Source organism: Scyliorhinus canicula, chromosome 18 (genome assembly GCF_902713615.1).
Source record: "Scyliorhinus canicula chromosome 18, sScyCan1.1, whole genome shotgun sequence".
NCBI classification, from domain to species: Eukaryota; Metazoa; Chordata; class Chondrichthyes; order Carcharhiniformes; family Scyliorhinidae; genus Scyliorhinus; species Scyliorhinus canicula.
The window spans coordinates 17467795-17491700 of record NC_052163.1 but is presented as its reverse complement, the minus strand read 5'-3'; the positions used below and the strand labels follow the sequence as shown (position 1 = coordinate 17491700).

The 23906-nt window shown below is 44.4% G+C and overlaps 1 protein-coding gene across 1 annotated transcript in view; it reads right to left on the bottom strand.

The window, feature by feature from the left end:
- map2k6 (mitogen-activated protein kinase kinase 6) overlaps nt 1-23906 on the bottom strand; it is a 125270-nt gene that overhangs the window by 17074 nt on the left and 84290 nt on the right. Inside the window, exons 5-10 of the mRNA XM_038777424.1 lie at nt 22085-22204; nt 20850-20966; nt 20407-20458; nt 16446-16573; nt 15128-15205; nt 9090-9229 (exon numbers count right to left, since the gene is read on the bottom strand). Coding sequence (XP_038633352.1) covers nt 9090-9229; nt 15128-15205; nt 16446-16573; nt 20407-20458; nt 20850-20966; nt 22085-22204 — 635 coding nt within the window. The remainder of the gene's footprint in view (nt 1-9089; nt 9230-15127; nt 15206-16445; nt 16574-20406; nt 20459-20849; nt 20967-22084; nt 22205-23906) is intronic.

The window sequence follows — 23906 nt, the reverse complement described above, 5'->3', positions numbered from 1 at the left end:
ACTCACTCTTGTCTCCCGAGTCAACAGTGGTTCTACGCAGATCACAGTATAGTCAGAGTTCCTGAAAGACTGACGTATTAGTTGTGACACGTGTGTTATGCATTTCCTTCAGGGGAATTGAAATTTAATGGGGATGTGTTATAGCATGTGTTAATAATGTTTTGATAAGCATCTTCTTATTTGATTATGTGTATGGATATCTTTAATAAAAGTGCGCTTGTGACATCAATCGGGAGCGCAGGCTTGCGAGGGTTTTCAGTTTAGTCATGAGGAGCTTGTGTTTGGTTGTGTTTAACTGCTGGTGTCTGAAGCCAAGCTGTATTATTACCTTAATGTTTTCCAAAGATTTTACTTTTCCAACACATACAACTACGTTTCTTGTGACCAAGTTACCACATAGATTAACAAGAAAGAGGCATCATTCAGGACTGGATATATGATAAATGGCCTCAGGTTTGGAATTATTAGCACTATGCAAAATAACAGCAAATGATTAGTAAGCTGTCTCTTCCAACTGGACTTTCCCAATGGCCAATATATTTATAGTCATGAACTGAGTGTGTCAGAATTAAGCTCTCTTCAAAATAAATTAATAATCCTGGACTGCAAGAGGGAACATTCCGTAAGGCCGTCTGCGTAAGAGAGAACTTTGGCTAGAAATATGGAAACAGATAGCAAGAGTTTCTTCAAGTTATCACAAAGGTGTAGTTATGCTATTATAGAGTTTTACAGACAACTGTTTGAAAAGCAAATGTTTGCTGAAAAATAACTTTGAAAAAGCCTTTGTTCAGAAAAGGGATGCGTGAGAAGGCGACTTGGCACCTTTCAGTGTTGATTCCAAAACCTTCTCAAACTGTTTATCGCAAGAAAGACATTTTGAAATTCAATGAGTGTTCCACTAGTATCAATGAAATCCTCTCACTTGCTGAACAAAAGATTGATAAGGACATTAATGGCAAGCTAAAAAAGAACTCCAGGTGGGAGAAAAGATGTTTGAATGGTCAATACCCAATATAAACACTTGATTCATCAGCTTGGGAGCAGCATTATTTGGTTTAATCTATAATGAAAAGTTGGAAGCTGCCAAAAGAGAGAACCATCTTGAACATCAAGAGAGAGGGATGCCTTGAAACAGAAATTGCTTCTCAACAAGTGGTGGATGAGGAAAGTGTCCAGAAACAGTTGTTAGCCTGCTATATTCAATTAATCAGACTGCCAACGCCACCATCTTCAGTTCCTTAAAACTGAAAACAGGAGCATTCGCCCGCTCCCAGAACCTGTTCTACGTATTGAATCCACTTGCAAAGACAAATTCTAACACTTCCACTGCAGAAGCCATCACAGCTGCTTAACCCGAACTTCAGGTTTCAGCTCCTTCACTTCGGAAAGAAGGAAGTCAAGCAGCAGGCCTATAGTGGTTAGCACTGTTGCTTCACAGCACCAGGGTCCCGGGTTCGATTCCCGGCTTGGGTCAATGTCTGTGCAGAGTCTGCACATTCTCCCTGTGTCTGTATGGGTTTCCTCTGGGTGCTCCGGTTTCCTCCCACAAGTCCCGAAAGACGTGCTGTGAGGTGAATTGGACATTCTGAATTCTCCCTCAGTGCACCCGAACAGGTGCCAGAGTGTGGCGATGAGGGGATTTTCACAATAACTTCATTTCAGTCTTAATGTAAGCCTACTTGTGACAATAAAGATTATTATTATATCTCACAGATTTGAAATCTTACCGTTATGTGTCTCTCCACCTTTATTTTACTTTGTGCATCTGTATTTCAGTTATTAACTATTACTTTTACCCAAGGAACTTTCAACAGTAGTTTCTGTCATAAACTAACCTTCATCTTGTTCAAGGCTAAAGTTTGTTTTGCTGGGTTAAATTTAACCACTCACAAATTAAAAAGATGGTTACATATACAAATTCTTTGTTCATGGAGCACCTTGAGGAAATGCTTTTTACATGAACCTGACAACATATTTAAAAAGCAAAAGAGTAACTAAATTGAGCTTGGGTTCTCTAGAAAGTGAGTCTGGGGAATTAACAATGGAAGATAAGGAAAAAGCAGAAGTACCGAACAGATATATTGTGTCGGTATTCACTGTGGAAGTCGCAGATAACATCCCAGATGTAAATCAAGAGATCAAAGACATGGAGGAATTTAAAAACTATTTCAGGCACTATGGAAGGGTGCTGAGAAAACTATTAGAATTCAAGGCAGATAAATCATCATGACGTGATGAACCTCATCTCAGAAATCCTTGGGGAATCTTAACGCAATTCGGCAGAGTCAAAGTGGTTTTGTGAAAGGGAAAGCGCGTTTGGCTAATTTATTGGAGCTCTTTGAGGAAGTACAAGTAACGTGGATAAGGGGAAACCATCAGATGTGGTACACTTGGATTTCCAAAAGGTGTGTGATAAGATGCCATATCAAAGGTTACTACACAAAATAAGAGCTCAGGGTGTAGTGAGTCACATATTACCATGGATAGCGGATTGGTTGGCGAGCACAGTGGGTAGCACTCTTGCTTCACAGCTCCAGGGTCGCAGGTTCAATTCCCAGCTTGGGTCACTGTCTGTGCGGAGTCTGCATGTTCTCCCCGTGTGTGCGTGGGATTCCTCCGGCTGCTCCAGTTTCCTCCCACAGGTCCCAAAAGACATGTTGTTAGGTCATTTGGACATTCTGAATTCTCCCTCTGTCTACCAGAACAGGCGCCAAAAGTGGCAACTAGAGGCTTTTCACAGTAACTTCATTGCAGCGGGAATGTAAGCCTACTTGTGACAATAAAGATTATTATTAATAATGCAGAGAGCATGGATAAATGGTTGATTTTTGGGTTGGCACCAGTGGTGTGTCAGAGGATAAAATCATAGAATCATAGAATCTACAGTGCAGAAGGAGGACATTTGGCCCATCGAGTCTGCACCGGCCTCTGGAAAGAGTGCCCTATCTAAGCCGACACCACCTATCCCCGTAACCCAGTAACCCCACCCCTTTTTTGGACACTTAGGGAAATTTAGCATGGCCAATCCACCTAACCTGCACATCTTTGGGCTGTGGGAGGAAACAGGAGCACCCGGAGGAAACCCACGCAGACACGGGGAGAACATGCAGACTCCGCACAGATAGTTACCCAAGGCGGGAAACGAACCTGGGAAGAATAGAAAATCGGCATATTATTTAAATGTAGAAAGAGTGCACGATTCTGCAATAGAGGAGAGACTTGGATTTCCTGGTGTGTGAATTCGGAAACGTTAGAATGCAGGTACAGCAAGTGATTAGGAAGGTAAATGGAATGTTGTCGCCTGGGGAATAGAATATTGAAGTAGGAACGTTTTGTATAGGACGTTGCCGAGACTACTTCTGGAGTACTATGCAGTTTATTTGAGAAAGGATATAATAGCATAAGAAGCAGTTTAGAAAAGGTCTGTGCGACTGATTCATGGGATTGGCAGATTTTACTATGAGGAAAAGTTAGACAAGTTGGGCCTGTGTCCATTTGAGTTTAGAAGACTGAGAGGCGATCGAGCTGAAATGTACAAGATCCTGAAGGAAATTGACAGAGTGGATGCTGAGAGGATAGGGAGTCGGGAGTGTGGCGCTGGAAGCTCAGACAGAGGCCATTTTAGTTGCCATTTAAGTCCATCGAGGCTGCAGATACCAGAAGGTGGTATGCAAGATATCGCAGTCCAGCAATCTGCTCTTCAAACACACAATCATGACAACTAGGTTATGCAGTGCTCAGCAGAGCACCCTGAGCTTGGACACATAGTCTGTTGAGTACTGGGACGAGGGGGGGGGGGGGTGTAAAAAGGCCACTATTTTGCTCCAAACTATCCCTGGTGTTTGCTATGCAGAGGTGAGTCATTAGCCTGGTATATAGTGGGTTTCCCTTGATATCCAGCTTCCACCATCTGTTTCTTCATAATAGTGCCAATTTAGACCGCAACAGGATAAAAGCATCATGACTACTACCAAGGCAGCAGGCATTCACCAAGAGGATCGACTGGTCATTGTCACACTCCAACTGGACATTAAAGGAGTCAAATCCCTTGTATTTATGCAACATCACCCTGTTAACATGTGGGGCCCACAGAGCCACATGTGTGCTGTCAATTACACCCAGCACCACAGGGAAGCCTGCCAGCTTCATGTGTTATCTCCTTGTATTTCTCTCTGGTCAGTGAGGACATGATGAAGTGTCCTCACATGCCACTGAGAGGCGCTCCTAGCAAACTGAGAGCTGTTGCTGATGTCCTCCTCTCCAGCCTGGAAGGATCTACTTGTGCAGAAATTTAGCGTAAAGATGGCCTCTGCTTCCATTGGAACCACCACCGTCCACCCCCAGCTGCGAGGTTTCAGCTTCTGTTGTAGGAGGTGGCACAGTTCAGTGAGCACCTCCTTGTTGAAATACAGGGACAAGTAATTGTGAAATTACCTTGATGGGTTGGACAATCTATTAAGCACCCTCCTCCTCCTCCTCCTCCTCCATGTGAATATTGCTTCCCCATTCTGCTGTCAGTACTCCATATCTATTGTATTGAGTTCAATGCAAGCTCAAGAAATGGCACCATCTTTAGACTGGGCACCTTATAGCCTTCTGGACTTAACAATGAGTCCAACGATTTTAGACGGTAGCCAGCATTTTCTGATTTTCTTTCTGATTTGCAGCATCCACTGTATATTTTAGACCAGTCTTAGAGTCTGCTTGATGTCATGACCAGCCCACTCTTTGGCCAGGACTTTCCAGCTCCCCCCCCCCCCCCATGGCAGAGTCGGAGAGCTATTGGCCGCTAACCGATCTTCCAGGCCCGCAGAAGTCAATGCAATTTGCATGGCTCACGGTCCCGCTGATGAGGAACCGTCATGTGTGGGTCGACTTCGGCGGGAGGGGAAGATCATACCATCAGGAAGAGCTGGAAAATTCTGTCCTTTATATTTCCGGTTTACAAAAGGCACACCTGTGCTATCACTCTGGCAATCAATGCATGTTTCCTCAGGAGCATGTGGTGATTTATTTTCCAGCTCAAGCACTCAATAGCACCAGTGACCCAAATCTTCAGGTACTTTGTTGTCTCCAATATACGGAGTTACACAGATTGGTGCCTCATCTACATTCACCGGTCATACCCCATCGCAGTAAAGATTTAGATGCTCTATGCATTCACAGTGTTTAGAACTCACCTTCTAACACTGACAATCCATCAAGGTTTTTGACTTCAAATGGCTAAAACACAGTTGTCCACCAATGAAATGCTCCTAATTCATTTGTGTTTTGAGATGTCTGTGGAAAAAGTACTGCGTGGGGACTTTATTTTCGGAGTCTAATTTTCCAGTGAAAGATGGAAAGACTATTTGCTTTGGATTCTGTCCACAGGGAATAGTTGAGGTTCACAGTATTTGGATTTTTTTTACGGTCTCAGAAGATCAAATGAGCAACTTGCAAAGCTGGAAGAATTTGGTCTTTGTAACCTTATGATTTTTTTTTTTCAAATGTGGAAACCCACTTTTGCAAGTTGAAGAGGTTTTGAATTTAAGAGTACAGACCGAGGTTTGCTGTCTGTGATGAAACTGTATTGATGGACATACCTGTTGTAAGGAGGGGATTGTGAGCATTGTGCTTCGAAAATGTAACAACACCTTAAACAAAAATTACATTTTATTTTCTCTTATTTATTTAAAAGCATAAATCTCAAATCTTTGCAGTCAGCTCAACTCAATTAGGGCTTATCTAAGAACAGTATTTTGAAGTTCTATTGCGTGTTGCTCGGCACCATCTCATGTTGGCAGTCTCTAAACTAGCAAATCACAATGTTTTACTTCGTCATTCAATACAAGTATTTAGCCCTATTTCGTCCAAGGATTTGGATGAATTTCCAGGCAGGAGTTGATTAATATTATATGCGACCAAGGTCATTTAAGGTCATGTTTTTGTTTAGTAATGGACAACAGTTTGCAAATAGTTGGAAACTTTCATGAGCTGGAAATATATCAATCAGGTTACATTTTGAAAATGGAGGGGACAAATATCCATGCAGGTTTTAATATTCTCTAAAGCTTCAAACATTGAGCAAGAGATTTTCTGTTGTTTAAGTTGCTCACTGCCCATTCAGCTTAGAATTATGAAGGGCTTTCTGTTGACACAATAGCTGAAAAGATAAGCTTCCCATTTAGATCTGTGTAACCTACAGCACTGTTGCCGATCAGAGTGCAGGTCCAATATTTTGATGGACCTGACTTTCTTTCAGAACAAAACATGCAATCTTCACGTTGGAACCTTGCATTCCTGCTGCACTCAATTCTCCTTCCAGCTGAAGGGATGGATGCCAGCCAAACCCAAGTAAATGGAATAAGTGCATTTGCCGAAACCTCGGGTACACTTAACCCGCTCACCACTGCAGTCACGAACACCAGCCCTGACCGGAAATGTTAACTCGTTGCATCTCCACAGGTGCTGCCAGGCCTGCTGAGTGTTGCTAGCATTTTCTGTTTTTCATTATAAATACCACTCCAAGCCGAAAACATTGTTTGGCCCATCAAACCAACTCTTTTCACAGATGATATATGGGCCGGTTTAGCTCAGTGGGTTTGTAATGCAGAACAAGGCCAGCAGCGCGGGCTCAATTCCCGTACCGGCTTACCCGAACAGGCGCCAGAATGTGGCGACTAGGGGCTTTTCACAGTAACTTCATACTTGTGACAAGATTATTCTTATTATTATACAATCTACTGGTCAAATTATTCATTTTACCCCTATTCCTTTTTGCGACAATGTGGCACCAGTTGAACAAGTGTAATTTAAAAATCTCACATTTTGAAATCAAAGGTTGCAACATTTGTGTTGGATGGGGTAATTGCCAAATGTGAGTAACAATAGCAACAATCCCTCATTGGGCCTTAATTTATGGAACAGACAAGCAGCACTGGAATCTCTACATGGACCAAAACTTGGAGAGACGGTGGTCTTGAAATTTCACCTGGGATAGCAGCACACAACATGCCTCCATCTGAAGTTCCTTCATTGTCTTAGTTAATGACTCCAGATGTGGAGATGCCGGCATTAGATTGAGGTGGGCACAGTGAGATGTTTTACAACACCAGCTTAAAATCCAACAGGCTTGTTTGAAATCACTAGCTTTCGCAGCGCACGCTCCGAAAGCTCATGATTGCAAATAAACCGTTGGACTTTAACCTGGTGTGGTAAGACTTGTTACAACGCCTCCTGAGAAATAGTGAAGAATGTGGTTTCAAACAAACATATGAAGTACAGGTACACTTGTATTCCACAGTACGCTTGCAAAGTCCCAAGAATTATTTAAGTTGAATCTAACTGGTCTGCTTATTCAAGTGCAGTGACAGAGTAAATTTAACCCAGTAACATTTTGAACATCCCCCTGTGAATGAAAAACGTGGTCCCGAGAGAACATTGGCCCTTTAGCATAGCGGCTGTTGGCTTCAATATATCTGCAGTTCCTCAGCAAAACCTAGGGAGCTGTTTCTCTGAAGCTACTACTCTGTGTGAAGAAGCAGTTTGTTCTTTTCAGTACTGACCACAAACAAAGATTCCACCATTACAATACCTATTACAAAACAAGTCTCAGATCATTTTACAGCAACGGTCATTGCGACAACCATTTGCAAATCTTAACAATATGAATGGCCACATTCATCCCTCTATACTGCCTTCTCTGGGGCTGTTTAGCACAGGGCTAAATCGCTGGCTTTGAAAGCAGACCAAGGCAGGCCAGCAGCACGGTTCAATTCCCGTAACAGCCTCCCCGAACAGGCGCCGGAATGAGGCGACTAGGGGCTTTTCACAGTAACTTCATTTGAAGCCTACTTGTGACAATAAGCGATTTTCATTTCATTTCATTTCTCTAGCTTGACATTGTTGTATTATTTTAAAAGGTGACCAGACAAATGTAGATTTGTGTTGGGAGACTATTTGAGCTGGAATATTTCTACAATTCCACTGGGTCATTCTCAGTACTATGTCCTGATATTTCCTGTGAATCACGTGCTGTTCCGAAAATATAAGTTGGAAAAAAAATAACATTTGCATTAAAAATTGGTGACTTCACTAATACAGGAATCTTTGCAGCAGTCCTTAAGAAACTCACACAGGATGCTGTCTAATTTCAAAAAAACAGACAGACTTCCTGCAATTTCTGTCATTAAATAAAATCAAGAAAGCCACCTTAATTATATTCCAAACTTTCTTGGAAGAAAAATTAGATACAAACAGCCTTTAAGGAAGGGCTGATATCTTTTGCTCCTATCTTAAATCACCACATTTAAAATTGCTACTTTGAGCTTTGTACCAAAGATTAACTTGTCAAAATAGGCATCTTGAATACATTTTAGCCCATACTTTGAACACATAAAATACATCACCAGCGAAGTAGTCTCTTTCAAAAATGCATTTTTGCTCAAATAAAAAGGAAATGCGATGAAGACAATCCTCCTGAAAAACTGTGGGATAACCAACCAAATTTGTTAGCCCTCGAGGAAATATCAAAAAGCCCACAAACCCCTTTCAAAAGACAACCGTTGCCTCCAAAACAAATTTGCAGAGAGCAGACGTACATTTTGTAATGCTAGAATGTTCATTGCATCAAAGCAAGAAATGTGACAGCACTAAAGGAGATTGCTCAGCCCACTTAAAACGAATTCCAATGCCCAATATTTTCTGGTTTCAAATCTCTTGCTAATTTCCCCTGAAAAATATCTGCTCGTACAGGTCAAATTTGCGGCAATCAAGTAATTTCTTTGAAAAGCTATGAAAAGTTGTACACAGCATACATTATCAATATATCTCACCACGTGCTAAGCAAGTACTGAGGTGCCAATTTTCTGGTCGCACATTAAACCAAGAACACATTGGCCTGCTGTGGCACTGCAGTTAAAGGCTCCTGCGCACTATTTAAAGGAGCAAGGAGTATAAGACGAAAAAAAAAGTTCTGCCTTTGGTGCTACTTAACTCACTTTGTTTTTGAATTTCTAAGGAGGAGGGGGAAGGGAAGCATTTTGAAACTCCATGAATTAGAGAACTCAGAACGAGAGCCAACATTTCCAGCTCGTTGATCTGCTTACCACTGAGCACTGAAGTCGACAAACTCTTTCGAGAATCTGTCAGCAGGAAGCTGTGGAGATGGCTCTTCCACCACCTGTTTGAGCTGTTGGAAAGGCGTGCCCCAGGAATCATATGGGAATCTTAAGATCGCCATCTCAATCTAAACAGAACACACACATGGGCAGTGTTAATGTCCTCGAGGTTCATGGTAGTTAACAACATTGAAGAAACCTGCCATGAGCTGATAGAGGCAACGGTGAAATAATTCAGAAACATGCAAAGCCTCAGATAGCACACAGAGAGGAAATGGAGCTTCAATGAAAGCATTAATTACAGGATATTTGTACCACACATTGCACAGGGTCAAAATTTGGGGGATCCCTGCATAATAGCATTGTGGAATAGTGTTCATTACACTGATGCGCAGTTCAAGGTGGAAGATCACTATCACTCATGCAAGAGCAAATTAGATGGGTCTTAAATGCCGCCCTTGTCCATAATGTGGGTGGCACAGCAGCCCAGTGGTTAGCATTGTTGCTTCACAGCTCCAGGGTCCCAGGTTCGATTCCCGGCTTGGGTCACTGTCTGTGTGGAGTCTGCACATTCTCTCTGTGTCAGCGTGGGTTTCCTCCGGGTGCTCCGGTTTCCTCCCACAAGTTCTCAAAGATGTGCTGTTAGGTCATTTGGACATTCTGAATTCTCCCTCTGTGTACCTGAACAGGCGCCGGAATGTGGTGACGAGGGGCTTTTCACAGTAACTTCACTGCAATGTTAATGTAAGCCTACTTGTGACAATAAAAATTATTATTATTATAATGCCCAGTGGAAACAGGCCTGGTTCAAAATCTGGATACTTTGTTTAAAACCTGCGAGTGATTTTCGTACTGGGTTAGGTCAAGGATAGTTTTATAATGTGCATGGCAGCACGTGCAGTGAGTTGGTGTGGTGGTGGTGGTGGTGGTGGTGGGGGGGGGGGGGGGGGGGGGGGGGGGGGGTGGAAGAGAGAAGAACCCAGAGGTTGGGTTTCCCCATTATTTCAGCACAGAATTGCCGTTAAATGTATAGCACTTAGAACATAGAACATACAGTGCAGAAGGAGGCCATTTGGCCCATCGGGTCTACACCAATCCACTTAAGCCCTCACTTCCACCCTATCCCCGTAACCCAATAACCCTTCCTAACCGTTTTGGACACTAAGGGCAATTTTGCATGGCCAATCCACCTAACCTGCACGTCTTTGGACTGTGGGAGGAAACCGGAGCACAAGGAGGGATCCCACGCAGACACGGGGAGAAAGTTCAGACTCCGCACAGGCAGTGACCCAGCAGGGAATCGAACCTGGGACCCTGGCGCTGTGAAGCCAGTGAAATTCCACAGTAAAATTTCTGTCTACTAACACTCTCGGACAGTGGCCTCAAAATAAATTCCCTTCAGAATCTGTGGGTGCCTCTGGTTACCTTGGCAGCTGGCCCCTTAAAGCCAACTCCAAATAATTTCTGACCCAAATCGAGGCAACCTCTGTAAAGGGACGAGACCAGTTGCCCATATACAGGCAGAATTAGCAGGAGATGTACTATTGCATTGTTGGGTGGAATAGTTTCAGTAACTCCGGAGGACTGCCAACAGCAGACGATCTAACTTTACTATAACATATTTACAGTATGAGAACACTCCCTTTCACTAACTATTTCCCATGCTGCTTTCTCCTAGACTCTCCGATCTCATGAGCATACGTCACTTCCTTCTATAACACAGATTATTATAATTAACCCTTTGTGGGTCTTGATCCAACACACTCCATTCTAATACATCCTTGTTCGCACTTCAACATTCTCTGACATTCTTTGAAACCCAATTCTTCAGTCTACTTTTCATTCTGAACATTTCAGTTTTTAAGTCTCGTAGGAAATGTCACCTCTTTTGCTCTCTTGGGTAAATGCTGTTTTTCTTTTTCTCTCCATGTTCTCTCCTTTCTGTTTTTTTAGATTCTCATCTTACACTGATGAGCGTTGTGTTGCCTTCTCAAATCTCCCATACCTCGTTCTCCTCGTTTGCAGGGAATAAAGCCTACTCATTCTGCTATTGGTCCTCTGGACATTGTTGAACTGAATTCAAACTCGTAAATGGTTTGGGCCCACCTGCTTCAGTGTCTTCTTTCATTCCTGATGATTGGAACCTCTCTACTCTCTGCTTTTCACTCTACTGTTGAACTGCGATCAAAACTCTTCTGTGCCCTGTTCCGCCCGGGCAATGCAAGATCTCAGATCCGGTGATTACTCCCCTATTTCTACAAATCTCAATTAATCTCTGATCCAAACCTGTTCTTCCAGTTGAAGACCTGATAACAGAACCACAGAATCCCTACAGGGCAGAAGGAGGCCATTCAGCCCATCAGGTCTGCACTGAACCTCTGAAAGAGCACTCCACCTCAGCCCACTCCCCCGCCCTATCCCCATAGCCCCACCTAACATGTACATCCCTGGACACTAAGAGATTTTTTTTTATCATGGCCAACCCACCTAACCTGCACATCTTTGGACACTAAAGGGCAATTTAGCATGGCCAATCCAGCTAACCTGCACATCTTTGGGCGTTAAAGGGCAATTTAGCATGGCCAATCCAGCTAACCTGCACATCTTTGGACTGAGAGAGGAAACTGGAGCACCCGGAGGAAACCCACACAGACATGGAATGTGCAAACTGCACACAGAAAGCCACCCAAGGCCGGAATTGAACCCGGGTCCTTGGCACTGTCAGGCAGCAGTGCTAACCACTGTGGCACCACCCCCCCATGTCCTTTGTCTCAGTGACAACTATCATAGTGTTACAGACAGTGCTTCATCTGTTTACTTCAGTAAGTTTCTTCTCTTCTTTGTACGTTCCCTCAGTCTGTCTCTTTGACTTGTGTCATCAATATATGTGGAAGGGCAAAGCTCTGTATCCGCAACTTCTTTCAGTAATTGACATGGGGTCAAAGCATTCTGCAAGGGCAGGGATCCATAAAACTAGTTATTGAACACTAGATGAAAAACCTCATATTAGCCAGTAATGCCTTTACAGTTCCGTCACCCCCCTCCAGGAGCCAGAGGAAACCTCGGGCTACTTAATAATTCTGCAAACTCTTGAAACTATATTCCCAAATTATGGACCATTATTTGATATCACAACATCAGAAATCCCATGGAAGGTAAAAATGTATTTCAATGACGTTATCCCTGTTTCGGATATGTGACCATGTAACTGTTTCACTTCAATGAGGGGCACGGTAGCACAGTGGTTAGCACAGTTGTCTCACAGCTCCAGGGTATCAGGTACGATTCACGGCGTGGGTCATTTGTCTGCGCGGAGTTTTTACTTTCTCCCCATGTGTCTGTGTGTGTTTCCTCCGGGTACTTCGGTTTCCTCCCACAGTCCAAAGATGTGCAGGTTAGGTGAATTGGTCATGCTAAATTGCCCTTGTGTCCAAAAAGTTTGGGTTGGGTGGGGCTACAGACTTACGGGGAGAGGGTTGAGGTACGGGCTTCGGTAGGGTGCTCTTTCCAAGGGCTGGTGCAGACTCGATGGGCCAAATGGCCTCCTTCTGCACTGTAAACTCTATGATAATCCACTTTGAGGAGTAATCTGTTACTATTGTGGACACTTTCCCTTTTTGCTCAAATTAATGTATCCCGAGGTGTTCCCAGGGTCGCTAGAAAAAGGTGACATTAGTGATTCTTTTGATTCCTGTCTTGTGAGTTGTGCATGTGATACATGTAGACGTCATTTTTCCAATGAGAGGCCTTGCCACCAAAAGGAATACCGTGTTCCGGCTCTGCATTTACTAATACCTAAATGACCCTGATGTAGGCTTTGTAGGATTTCGAGTCTCAATGCTCAAGGGATTACTATGCCACCATCATATAACAGTAAATCATCGATCACTGTCAGATGTGCTCCCTGCTGAAAATATGGTTTCAAGCTAGGACTATGTTGGCCATCCTCTGATGCAAAAATTCTTACATTCCTAAGCTCCCAAATGTTTACATTCCTTGTCCGATTTTTGAGCCTCTTTGATTTCACTGAATCGTTTGTGTCTTTGACGGTAATGTATGGACTGTTAATATAGGAAACTCTCTATTTCCTCCGCATGTCCAATATTGCATTTTCCTGGATTCTCTGTCTCAATCTGTGATAATGCGGCCGCTGTTCCCGTTGTTTCCCTTGAACATATACTGTATGAGTAGCAAACCTCATTAGTTTTACTTTAAACCATTGAACTCTTGATGGCATCGCTGCAAGCTGTTTCAAATTCAATAGTGTGACTAAAGGTTTATGGTCTGCTTTATCCTCATTTGTAGACCTCAGACATAATCAGTAAATTTCTTGCATCCCACGTGGCTGCTAATGCTTCCTTTTTGATTACTGTGCATCTGTACTCTTATATGTATCTGTTAATGAACATGGGCGCTTGGGGGGGGGGGAATCCTACATTGTGGCCAGTAGGATCTTCCGGTCCCACTGGCAGTATGGGGGGGGGGGGGGGGGGGGGGGGGGGGGGGGGGGAGGGGGGGGGAGGGGAGGGGGTCGATTCACTGGGAAATCCCATAGACAGCGGCAGGACCAGAAGGTCGCTGAGAAACGTGCTGCAGGGGGCACAGAAACCCCCCCCCCCCCCCCCCCCCGCATTTACCTTGTCCCTGAAAAAGTGCTGCCCCCAATCCTGGAGAGGATGTGTCCGCTGCTATTATTGTAGCTAACTCCGGATGTGCTACTATTGCTGCTGACATCAACCTCCCTTTGATTTTCTTGAAAGATTTCCGATGTGTTTCTTTCCAACACACTTCACTATCCTGGCGTCACAACAGGCATAGTGGCTTGTTGAGCTCTGTTCAACGTTTTAGCAATGTTACTATTTGACTCACCATTCCCATAAACCTTTGTCACTCTTGTGATGGTCCTCAGAGCTAGAAGTTCTTCATGACTCTGATCTTCATTCCATCAACTTTTATGCCTGATGCACACATTATGTGTCCAAGAAATCTGATCGTTGGCTGTGAAAACTCTCAATTACTGTGGAGTGTCAATCAAGTCGGTGCAGACTCGATATGCCGTAGGGCCTCTTCTGCACTGTAGTGTTCTGTCATTCTTTAGGTGGGCAGGTCAGGGCCTTTTTCAAGCGGCGGTGCAGATTCGATGTGCTGAAGGGCCTCTTCTTCACTGTAGTGTTCTGTGATTCAAGTCAATCTACTGTACCAACTTATTGCAAGGAGAATGGAATATAACAGTAGTGACATTTTACTGCAGCTCTACAGGGCATTGGTGAGACCACATCTGGAATACCGTGTTCAGTTTTGGTCTCCTTAGTTGAAAAAATATATAATTGCATTGAAAGCAGTTCAGAGAAGGTTCACTCAACTCATTCCTGGGAAGGGCTTATTCTATGAAGAAAGGTTGAACAGGTTGTGCCCATACCCACTGGAGTTTAGAAGAATGAGAGCTGATCTGATTGAAATTAGATTCTGAGGCCATTTGACAGGGCAAATACAGGAGGACATTTCTGCTTGCCAGAAGTAGGAGACACAGCTTAAGAATAAGAAGTCTCCCTTTTAAGACTGAGATGAGGAGAAATTCTCCCTCACAGAGGGTAGTTAGTATATGGAAGTCTTTCCCCCAGTGGAGTCTGGGTCATTGAATTTATTCAAATCAGAGTTGGGCAGATTTTTAACACAGGTTTTTAATAGACAACATCCCTGAATACCAACTTGCTCGCTCTTTTATGGTGTAATGACTCCTCATTCCAGGCCATTGTAATGATGTCAAACTGCGCTCATATTATCCAATTGTTTCTCAGAAAGGCTGCACACTAAGTATCGGTAATTGCTTTTAATGGTGTCTATTTTTTTTTGTTGGCCTGTACACATTTGCCTAAAAATAACTTAGCAAGGCAATAAACTCATACAGGAGTTCAGACAGTGATTGATTAACACAGGATACAGTGATTAGCCGCCCTATTTTTAAACACCCATACATTTACAAATTTCAGGTCTGATGCTGAATCATCTCCGGGGTAAACACTTACCATGGTAATTCCCAGACTCCAGATGTCAGACTTGACATTATAGCCCTTCTGGTTCACCTCAGGGTTAATTCTCTCTGGCTGCAAAAAGATGCAAGGTTTTAGTGTTCAGCAGTGGGGTCACCCCCCTGAAACTACATTCAACATTCCTCATCATACAACACATGAACATCTCCCCGACACAAAGACTCCACGCTACATCCTGTGACCAAAGATAACGGATGATAGGAAAGCCAAATGCAATTTTTCGGGAATTCAGTATGCTCCTTCTACAAAGGTTTCTATTTTTTTTATAAATTTAGAGTCCCCAATTCATTTTTTTTCCAAGTTAAGGGGCAATTTAGCGTGGCCAATCGACCGAGCCGGCACATCTTTGGGTTGTGAGGGCGAAGCCCACGCAAACACGGGGAGAATGTGCAAGCTCCACACGGTCCATGACACAGAGCCGGGATCGAACCTGGGACCTCGACGCCATGAGGCAACAGGGCTAACCCACTGCACCACCGTGCTGCCCACTACCAGAGATTTCTAAAAGATGGTATAGTTACATCATTGCAGTACAGGTTTTAATTTCCGCTGCCTCCCAGTCCACGGCGGATTTGTACCACAGTGTCACAATTCATTTTGGCCAGGGAGAGGGGCAATAAGATATCAGCCAGATTCACGCTTCAATGGTGTCAGTGATCAGGGTTGGAAAGTCACTGGGTGGGATTCTCTGACCCCGGGGCCAGGTCGGAGAATCACCGGGCCGGGCACGATTCACGAGACGTCGCCCCGATGCCGGTCCACGTCATTGGTGCCGGCGCGGTTGGCGTGGCTCTACGCGGCCCACCCGCCGATTCTCCGCGCGGGATGTGTTGAGTGGCCGCTGAGATAGCACGAGTCCCGCCAGTGCCGTTCACATGTGGCGGGACCTCGGCATCCATCCTGCGGGGGCTGATTTAGCACAGGGCTAAATCGCTGGCTTTGAGAGCTGACCAAGGCAGGCCAGCAGCACGGTTCAATTACCGTACCAGCCTCCCCGAACAGGCGCCGGAATGTGGCGACTAGGGGCTTTTCACAGTAACTTAATTTGAAGCCTACTTGTGACAATAAGCGATTTTCATTTCATTTCATCTTCCGTGGATGTCCTAACACGAGATGTCATCAGGTGTTCTCAAAAGTTCTCATTCTGACATCAAACATACAGGCCGAGATGTTCACTTTCTTCCCAAAACAGGTTGCTCCAGCCGCATGTTCATGCTGCTCTAAAGCCCCAAGCCAAACTGAACCATGATTATTCCAGGCATTGTGGTTGGAAGGTGTAGGAACTTGTACTTACGGCCATGTATGGCTTGCAGCCTGCATCCATGGTTTTCGCTACGGAATCCACGAGGTAGCCACTAATGCCAAAGTCGCACATCTTAACCTGGCCTTGTACGTTAATCAGGACATTGGATGGCTTCACGTCTGAAAGAAAATACAACACCCCTGTTTGGTCAAAACAGATTGAGCCAGAGCAAGAGGAGCTTAAAGCGTTTGCAATAAATGGGCTGCCACATGATGCAATGAAGCTTTAAATTGTTAATTCTCATGACTGAAAAAGATACAAAATGATAGCACATCACGGCCTGTTTTGTGGGTAAATTGCCCACCGAGCTGCTATACTCGAGCAGTTTATAGAAAAAAGATTAAAGGCATTCCAACAGTTTGTTCAGATTCACAGGTGCACTGCTTATGACATGCTGATAAGGCCATAACATAAAATACAGAACAAAATGGCTTGGAGTAATGAAGATGTACAACAGACTCCAAAATGGACAAGATCTGAGGATTGACTTTGCTGATGTTGCTGTCGTCTTGGAGAAAGGCCCATCAGTGGAGCCAATCAGGTATCTGTCTGAACGCTGCATCTAATCTACTGTCCATTTGTTTACAGAGGTGGAAAAATGTGCCTTGTCACGAGCTGAATGCACCTCCTTCCTCTATAATGCCCCCACACTGTGTCTGGTATTTAGCTGACAAAATTAAATTAAATGCTCGATAAATTAATAAAACGAGACCATCAGCAGTTTGTGACTCAGAGTACAGCTTCCTATCCACCCCAAACTATACCCTGGCTTCAGATTTAAATTCCAAGCCCAGAAGCTTACCACAGGTAAACAGAACTTTATTTTTAATGTGTTAGACAGCACAAACAACAAGAGAGACTCATTTTACACACTGGACATTCTCTGTTCTACATAGTTCTGGATTATTTTACCCTGAGTGATGCAATAACAGTTGGTACCTTCATGAAAATTGGAAGTGTTCCTAAGAGCAAGGAAGATAATGATAGACTTCAAGAGGACATGGGCAGGCTAGTAAAATGGGCTGACATACGGTAGATGAAATTCAGGGCAGAACTGTGTGAGTTGAATCCTTTTAGTTCCTTGTTAGGGTATTTTGGTTGTTGGGATGAGAGGATAGATGTTGGATCCTGTAGCCATGTAAAATGGCCACCTGCAAAGGACCATGGGAATTGTGGTCAATTTGGGGCACAGACAGGTACACAGCCTCTGTGTATTGTGCAAAGAAACCAGACTTGGCTGAAACTTGTATCCATTAAGAGTCGATCACCATTTCCCCCAGGACAACAGAGTTTGAATCAAGGAGTTACAACTGTAGCAGACTAACCGGCGCCACCCCCCCCCCCCCCCCCCCCCCCCCCCCCCCCCCCCCCTTATTTAGGGGCTGGTTTAGCTCACAAGGCTAAATCGCTGGCTTTTAAAGCAGGCCAGCAGCACGGTTCGATTCCCGTACCAGCCTCCCCGGACAGGCGCCGGAATGTGGCGACTAGGGGCTTTTCACAGTAACTTCATTGAAGCCTACTCGTGACAATAAGCGATTTTCATTTCATTTTCATTTCATTATTTGGAAAGACCTACGTTCCTGGGACAATAATAGCTAGGACCCACCCAGCTATCGAGATATCCACCTAATTGGCTGAGATCGATGAGGGTGATCAAGAACCCTATCGATCCATTGGACCTGGAGTAAGGACTGCCCAAAAGGGTGCAAAGAGATGAAGGATAAAAAGCCCTGCGCACTAGAGATCGATCTCTTTTGGGACCCGCCTGTGTGCGACCAATTGCAGCAGAACAATCAAGTTCAAGGACCCACGACCATTCCTGAAGGACGAGCCCAGCTGAGATGAACCCAACCACTTCCAAACCGACCACGTGGACCCAGATAAAGGCCTTATCTCGCATAGTGCCGGTCACTCGAAGTTAAGTAAAGGTCATCTTTGTCGTTAGGTGTAGTTTAGTACGGAGCCGCGTGTATTATTGCATAGAGATACAAGTCTTTTGTTATTAATAAACTGTGTTTTTGAGCTAACGTATTGGTTGTGAGGTCATTTGGTCGATATAAGAAACAGCTTGTGGTTCACCCCAAAGTAAAGAAGGCAACAATTCAAGGGTTAGGTTCAAGGTCAGAAGCAGCTGCCTGACACGTTTGCCAAATGTTTTCAATGTTATAATCTATGCAATTCAACTCTTTAATTAGTCTTTGCAAAAATGGAAGCATAGTGCACTTGACCGCCCACAGATGTCTGGGTAAGATTTTGAGTTCACACCTGGCATTCATACTCCAAGTTAAATAGCCTGCTTATATCAACACTACCCATACATTAGAACACACAAAAGTTTGGAGCATGAGTCACCATCTGAATGAATGCCTCATTTTTCACAACTATCTATCAATGCGGTCAGCAAAGTTAGTTGATTCGTTTTGAAGAAATTATGATTTGAGACAATCGTGGATTACACAAACAAGATGCATCAGGGTGTTTGAGATTGTACTGGTTGTGCTGGAGCGCACCCATCCCGTTGATGAGTCGGCTGGGGCCAGAGGGTACCTAGAGGGGAGCCCTGGGGGGGAGACCCAAATGACCCATGGCGCTAAGTTCACAGTGGGCAGTCAATGGCTTGGACAGCTGCATGGCTGCCCGGCAGGCTGCAGCAATGGAATTCCGTGCCCGCCCACCCGATCCCAGTTCCTGGCCACCCCCCTGCTACTCCCCTCAGCCCTGGCAGAAGCCCCCCAGCCAGCGGCACAACTGTCAGCGAACTATGGCGATGTTGGGCAGTTTCTCTCCCCCTTCAAGCGCAACTGAACTGCGCTGTCTGGAATTCCCCCCCCCCCCCCCCCCAGTGGAAGTGGAGAATCGCGGAGGCTCTGGAGAATACCAGGTCAAGCCCGCTTATGATATGCCAATGGGGTTCACTGTATGGGCGGAGTGGAACGCATTGACGCCACTGTCAAGGCAACGGAGAATTGCGATTTGTCGTGAACCTAGCGGCGGCCATGATTTCAGTGTCAAAACAGATTCTCCGCCCAATCACCTTTTCCAATTTCAGCATCGGTCAACGGAGAATCCCGCCCCTCTTATTCAAATGGGGGGGGGTTGCTTTACTGCCATTGGTATACATAAACTTTTAAATCTGACACATTTTAAATCTGCTGCATAGAATAACCAAACTTGAAATTCCTTCCCGCTTTTTTTTTAATGCAATAAAATGGCCGCAGGAAATGATCTCGTCACCCAAGAGTCCTTGAGCCTCATCCAAACATTCGGAGTGAACTGCTGTCGCCGGTTGTGTCCCCCAGGTGCAATCTCAGCCCGCCTGCCTTTCCCACGAGCCCCAGTAAAAGTACCGAGGAACCGGAAGGGTGTTTCTCTCGGCTCCACAGAATTAACCTTTCCGATGGCCGCCACTGGTTAAGTTGCATCCAGGTCCCAGAAACCTGAGCGTGGCAAGAATAAGGCCTGCTCTGCTCAGGGCAGCCTGATATCTTGTAAGGGTCCTCAAAGATTCAATAGGGTCCATCATTCGTAAACACAAGAAGCCCGCCCTACACCTATTTTAAAAGGCAGCCATCGGAAAAATTGTCCATCCCAAGTTTTGGTATTTCAGGCCCTCTTGGAGCATAGGGAATTTTAACAATTTAAAGGATTTGATAGTATAGCATGAACCAAAAATAGATTGTTACTGGGCAGCCGTGTGTTAAAAAGGGGGAAGGAGCAAAATTTTATGACGTCACTATTTGGAAAGCGACAAAACCATTAGCAGTTCTCCCAAAGGAAGCAATGCAAGAGTGTGACTAGAACGGCAGCAATCACGCTAAACATTTTAACTCTTCAGTAGCAAATCTCATTTTATTGAAAATTCAATTGCATTGAACTATCACCACTTTGTTCTTGCCCTGTTACATACCCATGCAGACAGTTGAGGGCATTGCAGTTAATACCAGGCACATACCTCTGTGTATCACAGACAGCTTGCTGTGTAGATGCTCTAAGGCCTTCACAATCTGTAAAACAAGTCCAGCACAAGTCACCTACAAGAATATGGAGGGATACAGGGGCCCCATGTCTCTTCTAAACTGTGCGATGCTGTTAATTAAATTCGGTCTGCAGAGAGAATTAACTTATGACAAAGGTGAAAACTTTGGAAAGGCTGAATGAAGATTAAATATATAATTGGGTCCGCGTTTCATTAATTACATTGGAACAGGGTATGTTTTATTGACTTAAATTAAAATTCCAACGAGACATGACATACTTCTCAAGAGGCTGGTTTATAAATGCCCAGTTTCCCAAATCAAACCATCAGCATCTTCGGCTATTAATTACTAAATTTTATCTCTAAGTGCAGAAGGAATATGGCACAGAAAAAGTTAACAATAGTAAAAAGGAACTCACAGAAACTGCTATTTTCCCTAAAATGTCTTCAGGGATAGCCATCCCCATGTCTATCACTTGTTTATAGAACTTGTCCAGTGAAGTGTCCATTAGCTCCATACAAATCCATACATCTCCCTGCAAGATTCGGAAACAAAGCCTCAATAGTTTCATGTACATACACAAACCATCAGGACTGTGGCTTGATCAAAGGAAATAAGATGCACAGCACTGTCATTAAATTCCCACAGGTGTCCACCACTAATCAAATGTTAAATGGGAACTTGAATTTTTCAAGTCTTCCATTCTACTTGGTATTGCAGTTGAAATCTGGCTATCGAAGAGCCTCAAGTGGATAGAGGCTGAAGATGTGGTGACAAAATGCCACTTGAAGCCCCTTTCACATGAAATAAGATGTAGCCTCCGACCCCGCCCCCTACCAGTTTGGAAGAACTGGAGATTTCCTTTGTCACCACCAAGCTGCAAAGTCAACTATCCACTGGGAAACAAAATTTTATAACTTCAGAGAAGTGTTAAAAAAGCAAAATTACACATCAACACGCATAAATAAAGATTAGGGTGGCTGTCTAAAAGCTTGGCAAAACAGACAGACTTTAAGGAGAAATAGAGAGTGAGAAAAGTTTAGGGAAGGATTTCCAGAGCTTACAGCATGGAATCAAGATGTAGTCAAACCTTTTCACGTTTTAAGAAAACTGCAATAAGTGACTAAAACTTATAATAAAATGATCAATAACAGGGAATACAATTGCAGTGCGGTAGCCCCTAAGATAGACATGTGACAATGGATATGTGGCTAGGTATGGCTATTCTTTCGACAAAGCAGTACAGAAAAGTTGGCAAAATGGCCTCCTCCTATAAGTGTCTATTATTCTACAATATTAAGAAACATTAAGCCACAAACAAGAGTCAAAGGATTCAGAAATTTTACTCTGCTTTTTCTCCTAATAGATGCTGCCAGACGTGCTGAACGAGGACCGAGTTTGATGTGTTTTCAAACACCAAATATGGTAGCTGGAATCACTGTTAAATTGTCATCTGTATCTTCCAACAGAATGTCTCCATTGAAAATATTGGGTTTCTACATCTTACGATTGCAATTTTTATACTTTATTTCAAATCTCGTGCCTATGTGATGGTTTATCTTGGAGGGGTTTATAAAATTGGACGCTCACTTGCCCCATCAACCCCACTCCCCGCAAGCCCCACCACTCAACACACAAGGTCAGCAGAATTACCTCACGAAAAAGTGCTCCATAAAAGGTAACAGTGAATGGACAGTCTACCGTACGCATGGAAATATCAAGGTCCATCAGCAACCGCTTCTGCTCCTGACTATTCACTGTGGCACGGATCCTCTGAAAAACACAAGACAACAGGACATTACAAAGTGGAGGAAACAACTGAGGGAAAGGCTCGGGTTGGTCATTGTAGTGTGACATCGCAGAGAGATTTTCTCTTAATTAGTCAAAAGACATAGGCCAGGATTTTCAGGACCCATTGCAGGAGATTCGGCGGCCCTCCGAAAGTCCATTGACTTCCGGCAAGACCGGATGATCCCCATGGTGGGCAGAACTAGAAAATCCCATCCATAATTGGATTTGATTGGATTTATTGTCACGTGTACAGAGGTACAGCGAAAAGTATTGTTCTGCATACAGTCCAGACAGATCCTTCCATACGTGACATAGCATAAGTTACCATACCAGGCTGTGATGCAGCCAGATAGGATACTTTCTGTGGTGCATCTGTAAAAGTTGGGAAGAGTCAATGTGGACATTCTGAATTTCCTTAGTTTTCTGAGCACGTACAGGCGCTGTTCTGCTTTCTTGGTCTTAGCATCGGCATGGGTGGACCAGGACAGACTGTTGGTGATGTGCACACCTCAAAATTTGAAGCTGTCAACCATCTCCACTTCGGCACCATTGATGAACACGGGGTGTATACAGTACTTCGCTTCCGGAAGTCAATGACCAGCTTGTTGTCATTACACAACTCCACTAGGTTCTCTATCTCTCTCCTGTATTCTGTCTCATCATTGTTCAAGATCCAACCCACTACGGTTGTGTAATCAGCAAACTTATAGATGTAGTTGAAGCCAAATTTTACCACACAATCGTGTGTGTATAGGGAGGATAGTAAGGAGCTAAGTACGCAGCCCTAAGGGGCCCCGGTATTGAGGACGATCGTGGAAAAGGTATTGCTGTTTATCCTTGCTGATTGTGGTTTACAGGTCAGGAAGTCGAGGATCCAATGTCAGAGGGAGGAGCCAAGTCCTAGGTTTTGGAGTTTTGATACAAGCTTGGCTTGGTTTAAGGTATTGAAGGCGGAGCTGTATTCAATGAATAGAAGTCTGACGTAGGAGTCCTAGTCGAGATGCTCCAGGGATGAATGTAGGGCAAGATAAATGGCGTCTGCTGTGGACTAGATGTGGCGGTATGGTAATTCGCCAATGTCAACCAATCACAGCTGGTCAATATACATCATAATTCCCTCATAAAACCCTGGCATTGCTCCGGAGGGCGAACGCCTCCACCTCGTATGCAAGGTTGGGGCTGATACAGCTGAAGGTGGTGTATAGAGCTCACCTTACAAGGGAAAGGATGAGCCGGCTCTTTGAGGGGGTAGAAGATGTGTGTGAACGTTGCGGTGGGGGCCCGCAAACCATGTTGATATGTTTTTTCCCTGTCCAAAGCTGGAGGATTACTGGAAGGAGGTTTTTCGGGCAATCTCTAAAGTGGTGCACGTGAAACTGGACCCGGCCCTCGGAAGGCCATATTTGGGGTGTCGGACTGGCCGGGGTTGGAAACGGGCGCAGAGGCAGATGTTGTAGACTTTGCTTCGTTGATCGCCTGAAGGCGGATCCCGTTCGGGTGGAGATTAACCTCTCCGCCCTGTGCCCTGGCGTGGCGGGGGGTGGGGGACCTGCTGGAATTCCTGACGCTTGAAAAGGTCAAATTTGAACTGAGGGGAAGGATGGAGGAGTTCTACAATTCATGGGCGTTATTCATTATGTACTTTCGAGAATTGGATCACATCGACATTAGGGGGGTTGGGGGC